We start from the raw sequence: 24,598 nt of genomic DNA, 5'->3' as shown, positions 1-24,598 counted from the left end.
CTTGTTGCCCTTCTCATTGAGGAGTGGATTTTCCTCCTCCACCCCCCGAAAGTGGGCTGAATGTGTGGCTTGCTTTGATCCATAGACTGAGGGAAGCAAATTGGGAAAAGAGCAAGGCCTCCTGGTAACCCCTCATGCTGCCCTCAGACCACCTCTGAAGCCAGCATCCGTGAGGAGGGACCAGGTGCAGAGAGATCTGGCCGATGGCCAGCAGCCAGCTCCGGGCATGCAACAGGCCCGCCTTGGACCACTCGACCCCAGATGACTGCACTGCACGAGTGACCCCAGGCGAAACCCACAGAACTGCCAGCTCAGCCCAGTCCAAAAGCTGTTGGACTGTGAGTGAAGAAAGTTTTGTTATTTTGAGTCAGTAAGTTTGTGTGGTTTGCATGTGGCAATGGATAACAGATGCAACGCCAACTAGCTTGTCCTGATTCATGCATATATGTGCGTATGCGCGAGTGTGCACACACTTGTATGTGGGTAATTTAAATCCGTGTCTGTATGATATACATTTCCACACACAGTGATATGTGGATATAGCAGACTGATTTTTATCAGCAAACTGGGTCAAGAATGTGATCCTGTTTTTATTTTATAAACAAAGAAATTCAGATGTTCCCTCAAATTTTCCTTATTTCTGTCAACATAATTTCAGCAGATGGTGAGATTAAAGTGGTCTTACAAAACGGACTTGAGGAAATCATGCTCTAATAGTTGATTTTTCCATAGACAAATGATATTAAAACCAGATTGTGAGGTTAGAAGATCAGTACCTTTGTGTTTCCCTCTTTGTCCTGATGCATTCCAGAATATTCTATGCAGTCATTGCCAGACATGGTGGAGACCACCTTCAGGATCAGAAATGATAGCATTCATTCGCCTTTTGGAGGTTAGGATTACATCACTCCTAACTGACACTGCTGTGATTAGTCAAGCTGGAATCATTTGGGGTAAAATAGAGCATGGAAATCCTGATGTTTTTAATACAGAAAGGTTAGTATAAAAAGTTATAATGACCTTTCTAAATTATTTCATCTGAGGAAGAGGGTTGCTTTACAAGAAGGCACCAGAATTCAGGCCGATTAGTGTCTGTGGCTAGAAAGAATCGGATTGCCTGAAGTGGAAAACTTTTCATTAAAAAGGAAATTTGCTTGAAAACTATGTATTCTATTGCTGCCATAACAAGTGACCATTAACTAAGTGGATTAAAACTACATGGATTCATTTTCTCCCAGTTCTGGCAGTCAGAAGTACAGTGTGGGCCTCGGTGGGCTGTGATGGGGGTGTCGAAGGGTGAGTTCCTCACTGGAGATACTGGGGAGAACCCGTCCCCTTGCTCATTCAGGCACTGACATAATTCAGGTCATCATGGTTGTAGAACTGGGACCTCCATCTCCTTGCTGGCCATCAACTGGGAGCCACTTTTACCTCCCAGAATCCTCTCTCAGATGCTTGAACATGTCCCCACCTCTTTTTTTTTTTTTTAACATTGTATAAAACTTTATTATTTACAAATGTCATTTTGTAAGTAGTGAGGTCTATATATTCTATCCTAGGTCTATAAATTTCCATCCTAGGACTACAGTTTTGGCATAGTAGCTCTGGGCAAAAGCTACTCTCTCAAGCTTAAAATTCAGATAGACCTGTGGACTCCTGAGGCAGCCCTCGGGGCACTTATAAATGCTGTAAGTGAGGAGAAGAGAATGGGGCACGAGCTAGGACCTGGTGCACACCACCTGCCACGTACCAAGGCCCTAAGGAATTGTCCCCACCTCTTGATCCTTTTCTTGCTGCCATCTGATTCACCCCCTTGCTATCTTCTTCCAACTTTATGATGTCATGTAATTAGGTTGGACCCATTCAGATAATCCAGATAATTTTCTCATCACAAGGTGTGTTACCTTAATCATGAGTGTAAAGCCCTTTTGCCATGTAAGTGACATATTCAAGGGTTCCAGGGATTATGATGGATATCTCAGGGAGCCATCGTTCTGCCCCCTACAGCCTACAGGGAAGCATGGGGTCATTAGAGGTACATGTTTTGAGCGTCTCGAGACCACTGGGTCTCACTTCCGGGGCTGGGCTGTTTGGGATGTGAGCTCAGAGAAGGAGTGCATTAGAGATCCTATGTACCTCTGTGATTGCTAGGGCATGTTCTGTGTGAGGATAAATGAGGTTCCTACTTAGAGCTTATATTTTGTCAGTTTATTTAGAAATATTTGAGACTTTTCCATACCTTTTATTTATTCTTAAAAAGTATTTTTTAAACTGCTTCTATTTAGGGACTGCTTTATAGATGAATATTGACTGTTCATGTCCCAGTCTTGAGAAACTCACTGGTGAATCCAGGGCTCAGAGAATATGTGTGTCTTGAAGTTTGGTGTCCCTCCTGCAGATGGGACAACCCAAAGGATGTCACAGCCCCCTTTTCTGACTCTGTGGGGAATGGTCCTTAACTCAGAGACATTCTCTTCTTTCGTGGTGAATATAGAGGATAGGAGGATGTTCACAGGAAGGGAACTCATTTGGGGCTACTGTATGGATCTCATTCAGAAGCAGTGTGATATAAAAGGGAAGCCAGTAATAAAGTGAAGATCTTCTATTGGGCCTGACCTCTTATAACCTAACAAAAATGTTCACATTCTGTGTTCACATCCTTCTAATAGCTTTGGATGGTTGCACTATGGGGCCATCACTAGGAATGTGCCCATTCTCCAATCTCTCAGGCATCAGATAGACCTGATGGGGAGCCAAGTCATGTCATGTGACTGTGTCTCCTGGCCACCAGCTTGCTAGCTCGCTAAGGCATTCATGCAGACGGAAGACCTCATGACGAGAGGAACCAGCTCCTGTGTACTGCTCTGGACTGATTGTTCCAAGTAGAGGAAGGTCCCCCTGAGACCTGTTATTAAATGTGGTACTGTCACCTTCCCCAGAGGGCAGCTAGTCTAGGTCTTGAGGTGAGTCAAAATTAGGGATGTCGAAGAGGCCTTTCCGAAACCAATCTCCCCCACTGCAGTTCCCGTGTTTTCAGCAAAGGATACTCTCCATTTCCTGGGGCAACAGTTCAGTGGTTTCTGTGCTCCTGCTGGTCACCCAAAGTCTGGGCTCAGCTGTCCACTTTGAGAGCCCAAGAACTGGTTTTATCAGTTTTCACAGAGGTTATCAAGCTTTGGGGGCTTGAGCCATGCAGGAAAATTAATAATAGACAGATTTATTAAATCTGAATGCCGATTTGCTAATTTGCCACAGGGGATAGACTATGCAGGCATAAGGATACTTGTATCCAAGGCAACCTCTTCTGGAAAAGCAGCTGTAGAGTGAGAGCAAGGGAAGGGTGAGGTTTCGTGGGATGCTATATTCATATCGTGTCTTTCGTGACTTCTGAAAATGAAGTTTTAGCGATTAGAAGGCCGTGTTGTGCTGTTATGGTGGTTTTACAGTAAATGATACTCCTTGGTTTGCCATTGCCCTGGACTCCCAGCAGGCTTGTCACGGGCATGCATTGCCTCATACTTGCCGCAATATAGTTGAATAAGTAACAATTTTTAAATTGGATTATCAGCCAACTTTGCTACCAATTACTTCTATATCAATAGCAAGTCATTTGGGGTAAATTAATTTGATCCTCAAGTAACTCATGCATTATTGATTGTTCACTAGTTTAACTCCAGGAAGTAGCTGGTGTGCTTTGTTGCAACACTTGGAGGGTCTGCAGCGCTACTCATCGCGTGGGCCTCAGCTCAGAACGGTCAGCACTGCCTGTGAGCTTGACAGATATGCAGAGTAATGATCTACTGAATCAGACTCCCTGAGGACAGAGTACAGGACAGAGCTTTAAGGAAGCTTTTGGGTGATTCTTCTGTCCATGAAAGTATGAAAGACATGGCTGTAATTGTTAAGAGCGTGGACTTTAGGGCCAGATGGGCGAAGTTTGTATTTTGACTCTATCCACTGCAGGCTGGATGCCCTTGGGAACATTTCTTCACCTCTCCGAAACTCAGGCTTCCTATCTGTAAAGTGGACCTAATTATGATTCTTACTTCACAGGGCCATCGTGAGGGGTATCAGACACTCTGAGTGTTCTGAATGGCACCTTGCATGGGGAAGCAAGTTCTAAGTGTTTGCCATTATTTTTGCTTTCATTTGAGGGGTGATAGAGAGAGAAAATGGAGAAGTGTCTGCTCTACTTGCTCTGATTTGCTGAGTGCTCAGCATCTGAACAGTGGTGGGATGAAGGCAGAGGAGCCTAGGACGGGGCACTAGGAAGATAAGGCTTGCATCTTGGCCACTCACCTGTTCCATGGCCTTGACAGGATGATGGAACTTATCTGACTCTGGTTTCTTCACCATTGCAGGCCTGTTGGTTTTTAAGATCACTTTGGTCTTTGAAATTCTGCACCTAAACAGCATCCCAGTCTCTTATCCTGCTAAGGCCACATTACGAGAAGTATAGGCCAATCAGTGTTGAGACCAATCAGAGCAGGAATATTTGTAGTAGAAACAAATGGAACTTTTTAAGAAAAGAGTGGATTTCAGCGAACTGCTTTTGATTGTGATCCAGTGTACACTGGAACCTCAAGGTGAGGTCCATCTATTTAAGAAAACGGACCTTCCAAAGCCATAGTTCATGTTTTCTGTTCTTTAAAATTACACAATGAGTCATGTTAACTGACATAAAAACTAGGAAACTCCACATTAGCAAAAGGAAAAAAATCGCCCATAATTCTGTTGCCCCAAGAAAATAGCATTTAATTTTTTAGATGTATGTTTCTCCAGCTTTTTCTGTGTCTATATTTCAAATTAAAATTGGATTATACTATAATTCTCTTTCTAACTGGCTTTTAAAATCTGACATATTGTGAGTGAGTTTTTAATATCAATAATTGTAGGTTATCATATATCACTGTTAATTATTGAATTATGTTTCATTGTAATTTATGGTTTAATTACTCCTTTACATACTTAAAAAATATCTTTCCATCTTATAACCAATAAGCAATGAGATCTCATGTACAAATATCTGACACTTATCTGATAATTTCCTTAGAGCACATTCTTAAAGGCTCAATTAGTAGATCAAGAGGATAATGCATTCTAATGGCTTCTATTAAATGTTGCCAAATCACCTTCCAAAAAAGTTTGTCTATTTATACTTCCACCAGGAGGAGATAAAAATGCCACAATTTAAAAATTTTGCCAACACTGGATATTTTTCTTCATTTTAATCTTTCCCAATTTAAAAATGCTATCGCACCCTACCTAAAAGACACACAAAATATTTACTGAGCACTTGCCTGTCCCAGGCACTGTGCTAGGCACTCGGACTGTAGCCTCGTCCTTTCAGAGCTCCCATGGAGGCTGTTGGAAGACTGGCTGTTCATTACAGTAGGATGAGTGCTCTGTAGGAATCATGAGCAACACAGCAAGATGAAGCAGGTCTTCCTAATCAGAACAAGAGTCACGAGAAACTACCAAAGAATTGGGATCTTGAGGACCCATAAGACTTACCCAGACATCAAGTTGAGAAATGGTGGTCCTGGAGAAAGAATGGAAACGCCAGTGCTAGGAGATCACAGGGCAAGGTCAGGATGTGGCATGCAGTCATTTAAATTTGTCTCTCCTTGATTTCTAGACAAATTGAACATTTTGAATATTCATTGGTCTTTTTTTTCCTTGTGAAGTGTTTCTTCATATCTCCTTTCTGTTTACTTATCCAAGTACTCTATTTATTTTGCTTTCTAGTTCTAAGAATCTTTCTATAGTAGGGATATATTAGCCCTTAGTCAACCACGTGACACATTTAAAATAGTGTTTCGGGCACATTGACTTCTTTAATAAATTGCCTATTTTTTTTTAATCTTTGCTCATTTTCCTTTTGAAGTGTGTAGTGGGGTTTTTTTTTTTTTTTTGGTCTTTTTAGTTTTGAGATTTGTTTCCAAAATAAAAATATTAACTCAGTCTCTTATACATAATGATTTCTTTCTGGTCGTTAACTCATCTTTTAATTATTGTTTGTGGTTTTTTTGATCCTCTAGAAATTTAAATTAAGTAGTTATATTTGTCAGCCTCTTCATTAAATATTACACCCTCCACTACTTAATAATTTTATGAAGATTTAATTGCCACTTACGGTTTATAATTGAAAGAATTTGGCAAATCCATGCACCATGTAACCACCACTACAACCTAGACATAAAATATTGCCCTCATCCCAGAAACTGCCCTCATGGCCTGTTCCAGTCAATTCTTTCCACATCCCATGTCTTGACCACAGACCACTGCTATTCTGATTTCTGTCACTGCAGACTCATTTTGCTTATTCTATTTTACTTCATATAAATGCAATTATACATTAGGCACTCTGCATCTAGCTCTTTCCACTCAATGCAATGTTTTTGATATTCATCCATGTTGATGTGTGTAGCAGTATTTGTTCCTTTTAATTCTGAATAATAACTCATTGCATGACTATATTTCCGTGTAGTTATCCATTTATCCAAATGTCTCTCAGTGGACATTTGGTTTCTTTTATGTTTTTGGCTATTATGAATAGAGCTGCTATGCACATTCTTTGTATAAGCCTTTTTGTGGACATATGCTTTATTTCTCTTGGGTAAGTAGATAGGAATGAAATCACTGGATCACAGACTATGTGTGTATTTAACTTTGTAATAAGCTGACAAACTCATCCAGAGTAGCCAGATCATGTTCTAGTTGTTCTGCATTTTTACCAACACTTGTTTCATCTTTAATTAATTTCTATGTAAATTCTGAGATAATAGGTATTTAACTTCACTTTTCCTTGGGTGGTTAGCCACTTAACATTCATCCAATAGTCCGTAATCTCTCCATTTCTTTAAAGACAAGAATGATTTTATATACTTTTTTCTTTTTATGGACTATCCATTTATTCTCCTGGTTTTTCTAAGGCCAGCATCACTTAGTTTTAGTCATTACTGTTTCATAATATATTTCAGTATCTAATAGTGAAAGACCATTCTTCCTTACTTTTTCATTTTGTTGTTCCAAAACTTATCTGACTATTCTTATACATTTAATCTTATTTGAAATTCAAGATAGTTTTCTTAAAAATGTCATTTTTGTAAGTCAAGGGATAATGGAGGGATAGAGCATAAAATTGAGATTGTTCCATTCTTCTGTAAACTTTTGCCCAGGAAAATAACAAGCCAACCCAAAGTCTTATTTTTTTTAAAAAAAAGTATTAGATATTATTCTTATACAACAAATGCAAGAGGATATATATTTTTTTAATTTCATACCTAGCTGAAGTTCAAGAGTCCTTTTAATTAGAGCTTCAGGCATGGAAATTCTTATGGAAAATAATTTTAAATGTTCTAACTTCCTACAATCTATTTTTGGAGGGGAATTTACATTTCTTGTTAATCTGCTCCAGATATGGTTACAATGCTCTCAAGGCTTGCCACTAAAGGTCCCAAGTGCTTGGTGTATTTGCTTCACCCAGCACTAAGTATGCTGTCAGACTCAGACCAAAGCTTGCTGTTCCAAAGTTACCCACTAATGGAGCAAGTTTGTTACCAGAAGATCATTTACTAACCACAAAACCAACTGCAACCTTACCTTCATGCTCACAAATCACTGTAAAACCACGAGCTGGGTTTTAGGACAGTGATCGTGGCTCCTATCAAAGAAAGAACAGTGGACTTTGAATAGTTGGGAATTATTCTGCATTTGGGACTAATTTTCAGAGATATTGATTAAATTTAAGACAGTAAATGATGCAATACCATTTTGTTTCTTTTCTTGACATGTTCTGGAGGTTAAGATCCTAGGAAAGGAGACTGTAGAGAAACAGGAACACTGATGCCATATTGGTGAGAATGTAAAATAGTGCACCTGTTATGAGAAACATTATGGCCATTCCTCAAATAGTTAAAAATAGAACTATCATATGATCGAGCAATTCCACTTCTGGATATACACCTAAAAGAATTGAAAATAAACTCTCCAAGAATTATCAGTACACTCATGTTCACAGTAGCATTATTCACAATGGCCAAAAGGTGGAAGCAACCCATATGTCTATGGACAGATAAATATATAAACAAAATGTGCTCTCTACATACAATGAAATATCATTCAGCCTTAAAAAGGAAGAAAATTGTGACACATGCTATGACATGGATGAACCTGGAAGATATGCGAAATGAAAAACTCGAAAGGCCTGACAAGTGAGGAAAGCCATTTTAGATCTCTTTCTAAGTCAACATGACTGTACAGAAACTTTATGCAAACCAAAAGCCCAATTTATGGCTAGCCACGCATGTATTGTACATCTGCTTTGTGAATGACTAGCCTAAAGGAAAACCATTATGTCCTTGAGATATCGATCAGCGCTCCTACTTCTGCATTCCTTTTTGATAAAACTTGTGATTCCTGCCTATAAGCTAATCTATAATCTTTTGAGCTTTTACAAGATGTAAAAAGCCTATAACCCTGTAAAAATAAAAACTGTTCATTCTCCAGAACACTTTCTTCCCTTCGAAGAGCATGTTTCCCAGGCAGCTGTCCTAACTTGGGTGTGAATAGAACTTTTTCATACTTTTACAGATTCTAAAAGGCTTGCTCCTTTTAGGTGAACACCAATCACAAAGGTTAAATACTGCATAATTCTACTGTCGATGGTAGTTAGAATGGTCAAATCCACAGAGGCAGAAACTACAATGATGGTGGCCAGAGGCAAGGGTGTGGTGGGGATGGGGAGTGACCGTTTAATGGGGAGAGAGTTTCAGTTTTGCAAGATGAAAAAGTTCTGGAGGTGAATGATTGCACAATAATGCGAATGTGCTTAATGCCACCAAACTGTACAGTTAAAAGTGGTTAAAATATTAACTTTTTATATTCCTTATATTTTAGCATACTTACAATTCATTTTTAAAAAGTAAATGAGACAAAAAAAAAGATCCTAGGACATTCAGATTCTGAAAAACCATGACAGGTCATTATGTTCGTCAAGGCACATCAACTGAACAAAACAATCCCAAAATGTAGGTGGTTTAGTGCAATACAAGTTTATTTCTCACTCATATTTCTGTCCATCATGAATCTAGTGAGGGCAGGTCAGTGGTGTATTTGCTTCACACAGTCATTCAAGGAACCATACCCTGTGGTCTTGTGGCCCCATCCTCCTCTAGCTCCTTGGCATACTATTTACTGGGGAGAAGAGGAGGAACATGAAGACAGAGCTTGGGTAGTTTTTATGGGCCAGGGCTCAGAGTCCCAGTTATGCTCTACTAGGGGGTACTCTGTCACAGTGACACATTTAACATGAGGGACACTGGGAAATAGAGTTCAGCTGTGTGTCCAGGACAAAGAGGGGTCTTAGATATTCATGAGAACTGCAACTCTCTGCTCCAGGTGAGTCCCACTAGAAGGATATATTTGAGAAATGTCTTGTGGGATTAAGATCTGTAATATTCTTAGAATCCTGTAGGAAAGATATTTCTTAGGGGAAACAAAGATTTACAATGTCTACGTGACTGGTCCCAAGTGCTTAGAATGATAATACATAGTCATGTGAATATACATATAATTATTTCAATTAATCCACACTTTGATCTGAAGATAGATCATTTCAATAACAGAACTCTAAACTGTCTCCTGACATTCAGGTGAAGAGTGACTCCTATGGTGATAATCATTACTAAGATCAAGTTTAGAGACGGAATGGTATGGAAAGCTAATTTGCACCACTGCTCAGCTTGGAATCTAGAAACCCAGCCACTATGAACCAGCTCATCGTGAGGTTCTGGACAACATTTCCTTTCTGGATGACCTAGTACTGAAGTGAATGGGAGTGGACGGAGGGCTTCGAGAAGGCTACTGAGCCCCAGCCACAGCTTCAGTGAGTCATAAGTTGGCTTCTGGCCTCTGGAGTGTTCTTCATCCAAACCTTCACCTGGGCTACTTAAGAAAGACCTGTGCAGGGATGCCTGGGTGGCTCAGTGAGCATCTGCCTTCAGCCCAGGGTGTGATCCTGGGGTCCTGGGATCCAGTCCCACATTGGGCTCCTTGCAGGGAGCCTGCTTCTCCCTCTGCCTGTGTCTCTGCCTCTCTCTGTGTATCTCTCATGAATAAATAAATAAAAAATACATATATAAAAGAGAGAGACCTATGCAGGCATACCGCATTAACTGCATTTCACTTTATTGCACTTTACAGATACTACTTTATTTTTTTTTTTTTTACAAATTGAAGGTTCATGGTATCCTGCATCCAGCAAGTCTACCTGTGTCAATCATCCAACAGCATTTGCTGACTTCGTAACATCGTAAAATTTCTTACAAAATTTCTAGGGTTTTCATCATTATTGTATTTATTATGGTGATCTTTGATCAGTGATTAGGACTTGCTGAATGCTCAAATATGGTTAGAATTTTTTAGCAATAAAGTATTTTTTTTAATGAAAGTATGTACATTGTCTTTTCTAGACATGATGCCATTGCACATCTAATAAGCTATGGTACTGTATCTACATGGAGCTGGAGTTGCATTTACTCAAATGGGCTGACTATAAATTTGCCTGTACTGACATTATATGTATATCCATAAAATCTTGGGTTTGGTTATACTCTTTTAAAAATGAGGCCTCTAGGGGCACCTGGGTGGCTCAGTCAGTTAAGTGTCTGACTCTGGATTTTTTCCTCAGGGCATGATCTTGGGGTCTTGAGATCGAGCCCTGTATTGGGCTCCGTGCTGGGCATGGAGCGTGCTTAAGATTCTCTCTCTCTTTATCTCCCTCTTCCCCTCCCTTCACTCTCTTTCTCCTTATCTAAATAATAATAATAATAATAATAATAATAATAATAATAAAATAAAAACAAGGCCTTTAAACTTTGTTACAGATTTCTCTATTAAATGTGCCTACGTAAAATTGAACCATCTTCATGGTATGTGAATCACTTCCCAACTTATCTTGTTCATCAGATCAGAATTTAGCACATTGGGTGATTTTTAAGTAACATGAATGTTATTGAATTTTTTCACCTTTTTCTGCTGGAAATTCTTTCATTGCCGATTTCTGGTTTGGCTATCCTTCCCCAATCTAAGCCCTTATCTCCTTCCATACCAGCACCTATTCAAAGAATGATTGGTTCCATTGTTTTCCATCTGTCCAGATTCATATTTTTTTAAAAGATTTATTTATTTATTTATTTATTTATGATAGACATAGAGAGAGCGAGAGAAAGAGGGAGAGAGAGGCAGAGACAGGAGGAGGGAGAAGCAGGCTCCATGTCAGGAGCCCGACGTGGGACTCGATCCTGGGACTCCAGGATCACGCTCTGGGCTGAAGGCAGGTGCCAAACCCCTGAGCCACCCAGGGATCCCCTGTCCAGATTCATCTTAATGAAATTCAATAGCTACACTGAGGATCAATTTAATGATATATTTATGAAACTGGTAACATGTTCCTCCCTCAGGCTGCCCAGTTGACCATCTTGAGAACACCAGTCTGATAGAGTCTGATGATGGAGCATGTTTAGTTTTTCTGTTTGGGGTTTCTCCATACCACAGCATAACACAGGCTTTGACACTTTTCATACTTTGAGTCTGTCAGAAGCACATAGAAGTCTTGATAATTCCTAAGTGTTCAAAACAATAGCCATTGTAGGAAATGTTTCCCAGCCAATCTGCAAGCTGCATTCTCTCCTGGACCTCTCTACAATGTCACTGATGAACAGATGTATTTTTATTTTACTCATTTAGTTATGCAGTCATTCAACAAAGATAGAGTCCCTCTGGGTACCAAGCAGCATCTAGTTACTGGGGATACATTGATGGACAAAAATTATCTCTGTTCTAATGGAATTTTGGATGCTAAGAAGAGGAACAGATAATAAAAATTAACATGTCTTATAGTGATGAAGTGTTAGCAAAAAAAGAAAACAAAAAAACAAAAGGAGATGAAGCAGGGGAAGGGGGGTGGGGAGTGAGGGTGGTATGGTGGAGGAATCAGGTATGGCCTGAGGTAACACTTGATCTGAATTAGGACAGGGCACAGATCTTGAGGGTAGGGAAGAGTGCTCCAGCATTCTAAATCTCAGACTCTATAGAGGGTAACCTGTGCACATCATAGGGTCCATCCTGGTATTTGCACTGGACCCAGCAAAACCCAATGTGAAACTGTAGGCATAAAGTCACATGATCATCAGTGTAACAGAGCTGGGGTCCGCAGAAGATCTAAACCGTGCTATAGAAATGCCAGTGTGGATCCATTAACCCTACACAGCCAGTAGAACACAGGAAAGATGTCACACACATGCCACTTTTATTTTGCTTTGTTTCATACCATTTTTTGCTCAGTGTTTTCCAGGGCAAACATGGATGCTGAATTAGCCAAAGCCCAACTTCTTTAATTTGGAAAGAAGTTTCCTTTGGTGAAGGCAGCCATAAACGAGTTTAGCATGTATATAATAAGATTATAATTCTTAAGTTATGTTAGAGCAGATTTTCTTTCTATTATCTAACTTAGAAACTGCAAATTTTTCTATAGCTATACACTTTATTTGTATATCTTGGGTAAGAATTGTCTGTGTCTAAAACTCATTCTTGGAAATCACTAAATGTCTTTTATTCCTCTATTACTAATTTTATTTTTCATATAAAAATTTCCAGGACCAATTGCAGACTGTGTAACTATTTCCATGTCGGCTGTAAACTGCTTATAATTAAGTTTACTTTTTAATTGCAGGCCTTTATGTGTAGGCCATTATACCTGGTTCAAAATGCACATTTGGTAAGTATTCTCAGTTTTAGATAAGAAATAAATGCCTACTATTTTAAAAATGCAGACTTTTCCCCCAAAATGAGGGATATTAGCTATTCTATTGGTCATGAATCTAACTTTAATAAAATTTTCTTTTGCTCAAAGGTATTGACAAGAGTGGATGCAGTTTGCATATTTTGACCTCTTAAATAACAAATGCAAAACAAATGTAAATGTGGCTCCACTTTTAATACACTTTTGCATAGTGCAGAACAACTCCCTGGAACATGCATGTGCATATTTGTGTTTCATTAAAAAGCATATTTGATATAGAACTCGCCCTAGGGCATGTTACTGCTGACTTCTGATTGAATTATAGGAAACTGAGAAAATAGAAACTGATAAAGTTACATTCCAGAGAGGTGATAGTGAAGCCATTACCTAAGAGTATTCTAGAAAGATAAGACGTAGCTAAAGTCTCCCTGAGACTGAGGTCATAAAATTAGAGTCAGCAAATTTCTGCACAAGTCTTTTGCAAATATTTCTAACTCTTGCTATTATATCCTCTACATAATATTTGCCACATTATGGCAGAAGCTAGTGGCAGATAACTTGCTTCAAATGCACTTGTGAATAGTTCCTTGGGTAGCTATATTAATTTTCTTAACATTCTGCTCCTTCCACACATTGCTGATGATACTTATGAAGAAATGTGTAGTAGGTGCCCAGTAAGTATTTGTTTGTTGGACAAACAAGTGCAATGTCAAAGATTGGGGTGTGTCAAGATACTTGTTATATCTACAAAATTAAGTGGTGGAACTTGAAGGTTGCTCTGAATTGTAAAATTGCTCTTACACTGCTTGAGTCAGGTGCATTTGTGATGATGAGCCTCAGACGAAGGGAGCTTTTTTCCAACAGTTGGAATTGCGGACATCACATCAAACACTATCAGAACACTAGGTGAAGGAATTTTACGTCACTCAGGAGTGAGCTGGTGGGAAAGGGAGGAGAAAAGCTGAAGAGATCCCTCAGTGATGCCTTGATGCTGGTGCTGCTCCCTCCCTCCACATGAGAATGTGGGCCTTGCTGGGGCTGAATTTGGCTTGAGATCCAAATGTTTGCCAGGTGTCCTGGGGCATAGAATATGTGCTGCTGAAGCAAGCACTGTCCTGGGGCATAGATTGTTAGTCTAGATCCTTCCTAAATGATGATACAAGTTCCTAGCAGAAAAGGGCAGGGCACTATAGGAAATTGAGGTTTTCGTTTTGGCAAGACTCAGTCTTGCCAACAATGTGTCATTCACCCCTTGCTGCTGCCCCACCCTGCCCCCAATATTAGCAGGTGTGGGACCAGTGGAAACTTACCTGAGGTATATGCTTCAGCCTGAGGGAACCATATCGTATCCCACAAAGCTCAGGGCATGGGAACTTAACTTCATCTTACAAAGGGCATGATTATGACCTCTTCCTGTCAAACCAGTTCAACTTTTCCTCCCCAACCAGAATGATCCAAAAATAGTGCGGATCAACCCTATTGTAGATCCGATAGATTATTGGGGAGAAAGAAGTCATGATTATTGTTTTCATAAATCAGTTTTTAAAGTGATTGGAAGCCAAAATGAGGCTTAAATGTTTGTATTCAGCAATCTGGGTCAACATGAGAAATTTGAGCTGTACTAATTATCAGTCCATATAATTAAGATCTTGTTTTTCTCACCCATGTTGGGCTGTTCCCTTCTCCTCCTCCACTGCACACCACCATGACCATGTTTCCACTGTCATATTTACTTTTTCTGTTTTAAAGCAAAGCATGTTGCACTTTGAATATATTTGATAACTATTACTTTTGGAATATACTTGATCTCGTCTTGTTTTTTCAACCAAAATTGCTTATTTCATGGTTATGTGAATTCTGAAGAGGAAGTCAGTTTTGTAAATCACTGTGTGAAGTCATACCCAGAAAAAAGAGAGTCCACTGAACCTAGGAAAAACCCTATTCCTGATTGCTTAATTGTTAACATTATCCAAATCTGTGCTGCAGTAGAATCTGTGATTGCCTAAATTGTGTTTCATACCAGGCAGAAAGAATAGATTTGAAAAATTGGTATTATCTACTTAATTGCAACAAGACCATATTCAGATTAGTGGATAATTGAGGAAGCATAAGATTTCATAAAATGAAACTTCTATATTATCACTTAATATGTATGGAGGGAGTCTTAAGTGTACAAAGATAAGTATTAATGATGACAAGAAATTGGAATTTAAAGTTTCCCTTATGTTTCCCTTTCTAAATATATTACGGTTGCAATTTAAAATATGTTGGAGTTAAGAAAAATATGTTGGACCAATTTCACTCTATACAAATACCTGAAAAGCCTTGGGTACCATTGCTGGATATTCTTTTCTTTTCTCTCATTTTGAGGAAGGATTGCAGATTCCTATGTGTATCCTTTGCAATCAATAGCAATGGGATACAGATACATGGGTGTGGAGTTTCTCCAGGTTTCCCCAAAAGTATCATCATTAGACATGTCTTGGGTGGACCGATAGGGACCACTGTCCCATCAACTGACTGCATTTTGTCATGCTCCCATGGAGGCTGCACTAGTCACAACCAGGTGAAGTAAATCCAGAGTTTGCCTTCTTCTAGAATACACATCTGACTATTCCCTAGACCAAGGCACAGGGCGTTCTGCATCCTTTCTGAAATTCTATTTTCTCTTCTTTCATATAATAAAGAGCCACACAAGTCATCACTAATATCCTTTGCAGATATGACATAGTGTGGTTCTGCATTAAATTTACTGTATAAAATTTAAAAATCCAAGTTCATGTTTTTTCACACCCTCTGAATTAGTGAGATTCGCTTTAATTCCTGGTCAGAGACCTAATTTTTCATCCTATTCATTTATCCCACAAATGTCCATAAAAGGATATTAGTTGATGATGGGTCAGTGGAATTATTTTTTCTGCTGTAGGAAAGACATTATGAAGTTTATGTAATACTCAATTTTTAATAACAACATCTTTCTAAAGATGAGAAGCTTTATTCATTTTACTCATTGCTGTTCATTCAGCAATGCTTATAGAGCATCTTCATATATATCCATACATAAATATCTGTCCTGGTCAGGGAATGGGGACAATTTCCCTACACCATGAAGTGAGAGACCATGAACCTTAGTCCCCGCTACTGGGGAAACCAAAGCAAGGAAAAATCATCTGGGTTTTCTAGGAATTAATAAAATTTTGTCTGGAGAAAGTTGGCTCAAGGAAGAGAAAGAGAAACCAGGTGCCAGACAGCCTTGTTTTCAGGAAAACCTGGAATGCTCAGTTTTAGCAAAAGAGATCTGGCTCCTAGGATGAGAGAGAGAACCATTCAAGATCAGACCAGGGCAGAAATGGCATTATGGTTTTCCAGACCACGCGTGCACCTTTTCAAATCCTACAGTTGCAACCAGCATATATGTAGATGAATAGGTACTGTGTGGTCCAGTAGAGCCATAGATACATCGATCTACTGGACCACACATCCTCTGGACAGAGGAGAGCCAGTCGGCATAGAATACCAAGGGTATCCTGTGCATTTGGAATGAACGAACCTTCTAATGCCCATATGGTGGCCTTATGCTTTGTTAACCCTTCTTACAGCAAATAAAATTTTGAGCTGTCAGAGTGAGTATATGAGGGGAAAGGAATAATTAAATATATAAGGGACACCCCAAAAAAGAAAGTTGTATTTTTTTCTTAAGAGTTCTTTTACAAATATGTTTGAGAAAACTATGGGTTCAGTGAATGGTGCAGTCAGCTCTAATTTAGAGATCACAGGTTCGGGCCCTGGGTATATCATTAAATTCCCTGGCTTTGCGCAAAACACTTCTCTGGCTCCAATCCCTAAATGTGAAAAGTGGAGAGCACATCTTTGCCTTTCTATATAACCTGCAGCTGTTATATTCTAATACACCCAAAGTGACAAAACCCCACTTCGAGCTCACTTTAGCAAATGCTGGAAATTTATGGGTTCATTTAAATGTCAAGGCCAACAGGAAGTGAAGGCTGGCACTGAGCCCTGGTCTTGCTTTCTTTCTCTTCTCTGAGCCCTGCTGCTCTCTGCACAGAATCCATTCTTAGGTGTGTTCAGGTCTGCCTCTCATGGTGGCAAGACGGCTGCCAGCAGCATCAGACAAACATCCTATCTTTGACAGAGAGGGACATTTTGCTCAGCCTGCTCAAGCGAAAGTTCTGAGATTACTTCTGACAGACAAAATTTGGGCCTTGAGCTCATTCCTGAACCAATCGCCCCTTGTCAGGTGAATGGAAATATTGGTTGCCACATCTGGGTCGTGTGCCTATTTTTGGATTTAGAGATGGGGAATCCCATAAGACCCAAAAACAAGGATCGAGGAGAGGTGGCTCATCCAAAGAAAGTCAGGGTGAAGGCAGAGGGTAATAAATTCTGGGCAGGCAAAAATAGCAGTTGTGCAACCTTCATGTTAAAGCGTGGAAAGGAGTCTTCACTGTGGTTGTGAGTGCTAAGGTGAGAGGCCAGGGTACTGAGTCCTCAAGGACACACACATAGCATTTGAAGTCAGATTGTGGTCCATATCATGGAAACACCATTTTATACTTGCATGACTGGGGACGATTTCCAATCCTCTGTGCACCTCAGCTTAATAGAGTCTAAAGTGGAGATAATATCGATTCCATAGTGTTGTCAAGAGGGAAACACAGACTATGTCTGTCAATTGTTTATCGTTTTAAGAATGAAATAAATGGAAAATATTCTTCCCCTTCCCAAAAGCCCCTGGCCTCATATTCTTTCATTGTGAATTCTTTCCATTCTCCAAGAAGCAGATAATTCCCATGCTATTTAAATTGTTCCGGTGCATAGAAAATAAGAAAAGCTTAACAATTTCTAGATAAATCCAGCATAACATGTATAATCAAATTTATCAAATAAAAGGCCAGAAAAATCTACAGACCAATCTGCCTTATAAATGAAGAAGTGAAATTTCTAAATGAAATAGCAAATAGAATCAGCCACATATAAAGAGATTAGGGTACCATGACTAGGGGGGTTGACTTCAGGGAAGCAAGTGTTAACTCATATATTTTGCTTTCATCAGACTTCCTTCCACAAAGAGGTGGCATCAGACGGTACAGTCAGGGTGACATGAATGCACAAAATATTCTGTTGCTTCTTTATAGAGCTCAAACACTCCTTTTGGCAATCTCTTCCCTACATAATCTTATCCAGTGTCATGACTTCATGCATAGACTGTCATCTATATGCAAGTAAATTCCAAATATGTATTTCCAGGCTTTGTGGCCCCGCAAATTCCAAATTTCTCACTCACTGCTTACTAACGCCTCAACCTGAAATAAGCATTTCAGACAGATCATGTCCAGAACAGAGCTCTTGATTTGAATGTTCTTCCAATCTTCCCCTTCTTGAAAAATGGCACCGTCACTCACAAGTGGGTCATGCCAATGACCCAAGAGTAATTCTTATTTGTCTCTTTCTCCATCAAAGCCACGTGAAATCTCCATTCAATCTACCTTCAAAATATATTACAAACCCAGACACTTCTTTCTACCCTGTGCCACTGATCTAATTTAAGTCAACAACATTTCCTCGCCTGGTCTACTGCCATAAGCCTTCAGATTGGTTTTCCTGCCCCCACTCTCTCCCTTTCCTGACTCTCAAATCTGTTGCTCAGAGTAAATGTTGTTTTTGGTTTTACAACAGCCAGAGTAAATGTTTTAGACACAGATCTGGTTATGATGAATCCTCCACCAGCACACACACTTGCACGCAAACCTTTCGATGGTTTCTCGTCACACTGAGGATGCAGGCTAATTCTTACTGTGACCCAAAGCCCTCCATGTCCTGGCCATTTCTGCCCCCTCTGCTCTCCTCTCCTTGAGTCCTTCACCTTGCTCATGCTGCTCCAGCAACTCAAAGTTTGGCCCTCTGTGTTTCTGGAACACTTCAAGTTCTTTTTTTCTTTTCTTTTCTTTTCTTTTCCTTTTATTTCTTCTTTTCTTTTCTTTTTTTTCCTTTCCATTTCTTTTCTTTTCTTTCTTTTTTTTTTGACTCAAGAGGGAGTTGCTATGTCCTGCCCTCTCCATTTGGAATGTGTACCCCCTAGATATGCAGAGATGATTCCTTCTCATTCAATTCTCTTTTCAATGATCACCTCCTCTTGGAAGAAATCTGTCCTCCCTGACCATGCTCTCTATGATAGCATCCCTCTCTGTGTCCCCTGGACATATTGCTTTTATACTTGTTTAATTCTCATCTTCCCTAACAAATTGCCAAAATGTAATTTCCAAGATGACAGAGACTCTGTCTTGTTCACTGCTATGTACTCAATACTTGAATAGTGACCACCCCATAATACACATAGTAAATACACGTTGACATATGGATAAAAGGAGGAAGGGAGAAGGAAAAAAAGAGAAAAAGGTAGGGAGACAACAGGGGAGGAAGAAGGGAGGGAAGGATTTGAAGTTCCATAGCTCACTTTTGAGCTGAAGACAAAATCATGAAGACTAGAGATCATTCGTGGGATGCATGAAGCCTCTCTGGCTTGCCTTTCCACATCGTCACCAACAAGGGATTCTTGTTTGCCAAGCACTTTGGGTTCTTTACGTGTAGGACTTGAATTCAATGTATTATCACATTGCACCATGATTCCATATATTGCCAGGCAAATAAATGTCAGCATATCCAGCAGAGTAAGGAAAATCCCAGAAATATACCACCAGGATATATAGAGGAAGAGAAGGGATAAGTGAATGGGAATGACCTGAATATCAGAGACAAAAATTTTAGTCCGAAAGATCAAATGCAAATTCAAGTGGAGAGAAACAAAAGAACAGATTTAAAGAATCATTAGTCCAAAAGAATATGGAGCTTTTCACTTGAAACATTGTGAATTTTAGATGAGATAAAGTCTACATGGGCTTTGGCAGGCCTGAGCTCTGGTTCAGGAAGGTTCGGCAAGTATCTGCCCTGGTTTGCACAGGGTATGTTTCTTTCTTATTTGAACGATCTTATTAAATATACAATAATGTTAATACATGCACACGCTTCTAAGAGCAGGAATTGTTCCCTTGATAATGAAATGGGAAGACACACTGGGGAAAGGTATTAAAACTATCACTCACTCTCACGATGACTCTAATCTCAAAGTGAATGTCCGCGTGCCACTGGAAAGCAGGAAGATGATCACGGCAGCCTCCTACCTGGTGAAAAGCTCGCCACTGTCAATCTAAATGCCTGTGGAAAAAAAAAATCACACTTTCTTTTGAGGAGCTGAATGATTTGAATATAAATAAGCAACTCTTTCCGCCTGTCAGTTACCTTGAGAATATTTAGTGTTGTCTCTTTTAATGATCGCTCATTACAGATGAGTGCGAGTGAGCAGATTTAATCAGGGTAATACGGGGTAATCATCATGTGAATTTCTCCACATCGGGATTTGTTTCATCTGTTCCAAGCCATTTGTCCATGTAAAACTGTCACCACTTCCAGCTGATGACTGACAGGTGAGGCCAGACACGTTCGTTTTTCAGCTCAGACCCAGAAATTCTCTGACGTGTCCTTCTCACTGAAACAAACTGCTTCAAAGATGCAAACGGGTCCTGTATTCAGGACCTTTGTCTCTTCCGGTTTGTTGGGTTGCTCATTAACATACTTAGCTCACTCTCACGTAGCACAAGAGCACAGCTAAGGCTACAGCTGTCTTGACTGATGCGCTGGCGTCTGGGGGAGCGGGCCGGGGACCAGCACCTCGGAGAGCTCACGGCAGCACCCACACACAGCCCCTCCGGGCTTGGATGGGGCACCAGCTCAGCAGCCGCACAAGTGCTGCGCTCCTGGGACCAGACATCCTTTATTCTGCTTTCCTCTCGTGTAAGAAGTGCAAGTCTCGGGCGACGTGGTGGCCCTTGTCAGCCGCCTTTGTGTGTGCTCACTGAAGGGATTGGTGATGGAAATTATTTAATGAAAAAAATGTAGCTTAAGCCTCATGAATTTTTATTTTTTCCCTCAGTGGGATTTCCGCGTGAAAAGACCTCTATGAACTAAAGTTCTCTGTGAAGCATTGCCTTGACTCCCCAAGCTAGCTCTCACAGAAATTATAATAGAATATTTGGAAACTGCATATCCCCTCAAGATGCTTGAATCCAAAAAGACAAACAGCAGTCAATAGACACAAGTAGACATAGCTATTTCCTGTAAGTGTTTGGCCTACTCTGCGTTATCTCTGCTTGTTTGCAGTCACTGTCGAAAGACTGGACTATGGTTTTAGACTCCATCGAATGTTTTCCCCTTTTTCTTTGCATCACCATGACTTTTCTGCAATAGTGAAGTGCCCAGATTTGCTTTTGGTGTGTAGGGCACGGTGTGAAGGGCTCGGTGCATAAATGTCAGTATTGGGGTGACAGGGAAGGGCTGGATGGTGGTCCCATAACCTGATGTCTCTAGGAATGGACATAAACCAAAAACTCTCTAGGTGACTTTCTAACATTTATCTCTCTTTTCCTTTGTTACAAAAAGCCTAATATAACCTGCTTTGGTTCTACTTTACGAAATACCCATATGCCAAACGCCAAAGGAATGAGTGGGGCTCAGGGGCTGAGGAGAAAGCCCAGATGTGCCCTTAGAAAGCTGGGAGTCACAGGCCACCACGTGACACGTACAAGCATGGGGTTTGATGGAGAACCAAGAAAGAGGTAGTTGCCACTCTTTTGAGAGTTCTTGGCTTCATCATTTCCTAGGTGGAGGCCCTTCTGTTTGTGCTTTTCCAGCCGACAGAAGGTAAAACCCGAAAGTACTTTTGAAGCACCTTTTTCTTTCCACCTGAGGGAGAAAAATAAGCTTGACCGTGATTGTCATGCTTGAATCAGGATCCTTTTTGATAGAATCCACTCACGAACTGCCTCCCTTGGTGTCTCTTTCATGATGTTCCTGCTCCTTCCCTTCATCTCATTGAAGTTGTAACAAGAACAAAGTAGAGTCCCACACCACACAGACATTACACATTCAGAGAAGAATGATAAAGTAACCTAGAGATTTATTCTTACCACTAACGTTTTCACATGGTTTCTTTTCCAGTTTTCTAATAGTAAGATTCATTCTAAGTATCCTTTAGACACCTTTGGCCAGAGTGAAACATATCTGTAAGGACATGCCTCATTAGGGGGTGTGCTGGGAACAGTATGGTCAAGTGCTAAGTTGGAAAAGCTTCAATCCCCCCAGTGCGTAATAAGCTGTTCCCTACTTTGCACTCTGGTGGTGGTTTGTCCAAATACCTAATTTGGTTTTATGTCACACTGTACATGTGGTTGGCCTTTAGTCTCTGAGAGTTTTAAGGATAAAAACCATGTTCCATTCATCTTTTTCCTCCTAATATCTAGGACAGTGGTGTTCAACTGGAAATTGTGTTGCCACTCAGGGAGTATTTGGCAATGTCTGGAAGCACTGTTGGTTGCCCCACCAGAGGAGTGGGGTGTGTTCCCTGAATCTAGTGGGTAGAGGCCAGGGATGGTGGACATCTCACATCGCGCAGGGCATCCCCTCTCCAACAAAGAATTATCCAACCCAAAATGTCAACAGTGTGGAGACTGAGAAAACCTGGTTAAGTTTAACCCCCAGCACAGTATACATGCGAATCAATTCCAATTTAATTTTTCCAAAAATAGTCTGTTTGACAATTATAGCAGCAAATTGAATCAGGTAGTCTTTTTTCTTTTTAATTTATTACTATTCCCCTGGAACAACCAACTCATGTCACAAAAATCTCATAATATTGAGAAAACAACAGGAAGAGGTTTCAAATCCTGTGTTATCCCATGGATGGTTATGTTATGAACCGTGCTATGATTCTCTCAGTGGTACATTACCTTCCTTCAGACTCTGGACTGATTGTATGCGCATACATGTAAGCCTAATTCCTTGTCTCTACCTTTTGTGACCTTTTCTGTTTATCACATACATTTTATTATGCAACTGCTTTAAATTTTCGGTGGTCCTGAATCGCTGAGTCATGGTATATTGGATAATTACCACTCAGAAGTCCTATGTTGCTGACCATCCTACGCAGTTACACTTCTTGATCAAGTCACTTCTTGATCATTTCAAAGACGTGTCTTTTTAAAGAATGCCTCACTAACAGTAAGCGAAATTACACCTGCAGGCACAGTGCAGTGTTCATGGTGGGGATGAAGGATTGAGGAGCTTCCACTGATTATGTAGTGAAGGAGCCCTTCTCCCAGCCTGAAGGTGTCTGGTTCCATCATTTGCTTGGGATGACGTTGGAAGATAAGTAGATCTGGAAAATGCAAAAACTGTCACCAAGAAGCAAATTGTTGCTCAAGTATCTCTTTCTTATTTGACTGCCTTGGAACCAAATTGAGTAAAAGGTGATATAAGCAAATGTACACCACCTTCTTGCTTCATTGCCTTTATTGTCAGCGTCAGTTCCCCAAAGGGCTTTCTAATCGAGATGAAGCAAAATAGAAAACTTGAATAATCAAAACTGTTCAAAAATTTATAAATACATCAATTTTTAAAGTAACTTCTTTTTTTCCTTTTCAAAATGTCAGAGTTTTACCTTATTATCCATTTTCTTTTCACAGTGATGCAATTTCTCATCGGGGTTTTAGCAAATGGCATCATTGTGGTGGTGAATGGCACTGAGTTGATCAAGCAGAGAAAGATGATTCCCTTGGCTCTCCTTCTTTGCTGTCTGGCGATTTCCAGGATTTGTCTACAGTTGGTCATCCTCTGCATGAATCTGGGTACTCTCTTCTTGATTGAAGTCCCCCTACTTGCTGATAATTTTGTAATTTTCGTGTTTGTAAATGAATTGGGACTTTGGTTTGCCACATGGCTTGGTGTTTACTACTGTGCCAAGATTGCCCCCATAACTCACTCATTCTTCTTCTGGTTGAAGATAAGGATATCCAAGTGGATGCCATGGCTGATCCTCGGGTCCATGATGTATGCATCCATCCCTTCTGTTTTCTGCAGCAAACAGATATGGGTTTATTCCCAAAACGTCTTGTCCAGCCTTTTTTCCCCAAACGCAACTCAAATCAAAGAAACATCTACTTTAGAGATTGTCTTTCTTATTAGGTTATTATTGCCGCTGCTTATCTTCCTCAGTTCCACCCTGCTTTTGATATTTTCCCTGGGGAGACACACCTGGCAGATGAGAAACACAGCAACAGGCCCCAGGGACCCTAGCACAGGTGTCCATGTGAGCACAATCCTGTCCGTTCTATCCTTCCTGGTCCTCTGCCTCTCCCACTACATGGCAGCTGCTTTGCTCTCTTTTCAGATCTTTCAGCTCAGAAGCCTCGTCTTTCTGTTCTGTCTCTGGGTGTTTGGGTCCTATCCTTCTGGACACTCTATGATCTTAATTTTCGGAAATCCTAAACTGAAACAAAATGCAAAGAAACTCCTCCTCCACGGGAAGTGCTGCCAGTGAGAGAGAACTTTGATCCATGGGAAGAACCAGGGAATCTATGCGTTCACAGTGCCTGCCATGCCTCCCTCCGTCAAACAAAGCAGTCTGCGCATAAATACACAAAACATCATCTAAAGACCGTTAGTCCAACCTCAGGCATTTTCATGGATTTTCTTCTTTTACAAAGGGTTAAATTGATTTTCAAAGCACAACACACACTGGCAGATTACATCAATGTCAATATCCTGGTTATGATATTAGACTGTCGGCTTGCAAGATATTACCTCATTGGGAAAGCCTGGGTAAGTGGTACAAGGATCTATCTGTATTAGTCCTCACAACTGCATGTGAATCAACAATTATCT

The 24,598-nt window shown here is 40.3% G+C and overlaps 1 protein-coding gene across 1 annotated transcript; it reads left to right on the top strand.

Moving 5' to 3' along the window:
• The first annotated feature begins 23,360 nt into the window (after window positions 1–23,360).
• Window positions 23,361–24,254, top strand: TAS2R1 (taste 2 receptor member 1). Its single transcript, XM_026017669.2, has one exon. It carries the CDS (start codon window positions 23,361–23,363, stop codon window positions 24,252–24,254), a length of 894 nt encoding a protein of 297 aa, XP_025873454.1.
• The last annotated feature ends 344 nt before the right edge of the window (window positions 24,255–24,598 follow it).

The sequence above is a fragment of the Vulpes vulpes genome, chromosome 3, assembly GCF_048418805.1.
Source record: "Vulpes vulpes isolate BD-2025 chromosome 3, VulVul3, whole genome shotgun sequence".
In the NCBI taxonomy this organism is placed as follows: Eukaryota; Metazoa; Chordata; class Mammalia; order Carnivora; family Canidae; genus Vulpes; species Vulpes vulpes.
This window is presented reverse-complemented; position numbering and strand designations above follow the sequence as displayed.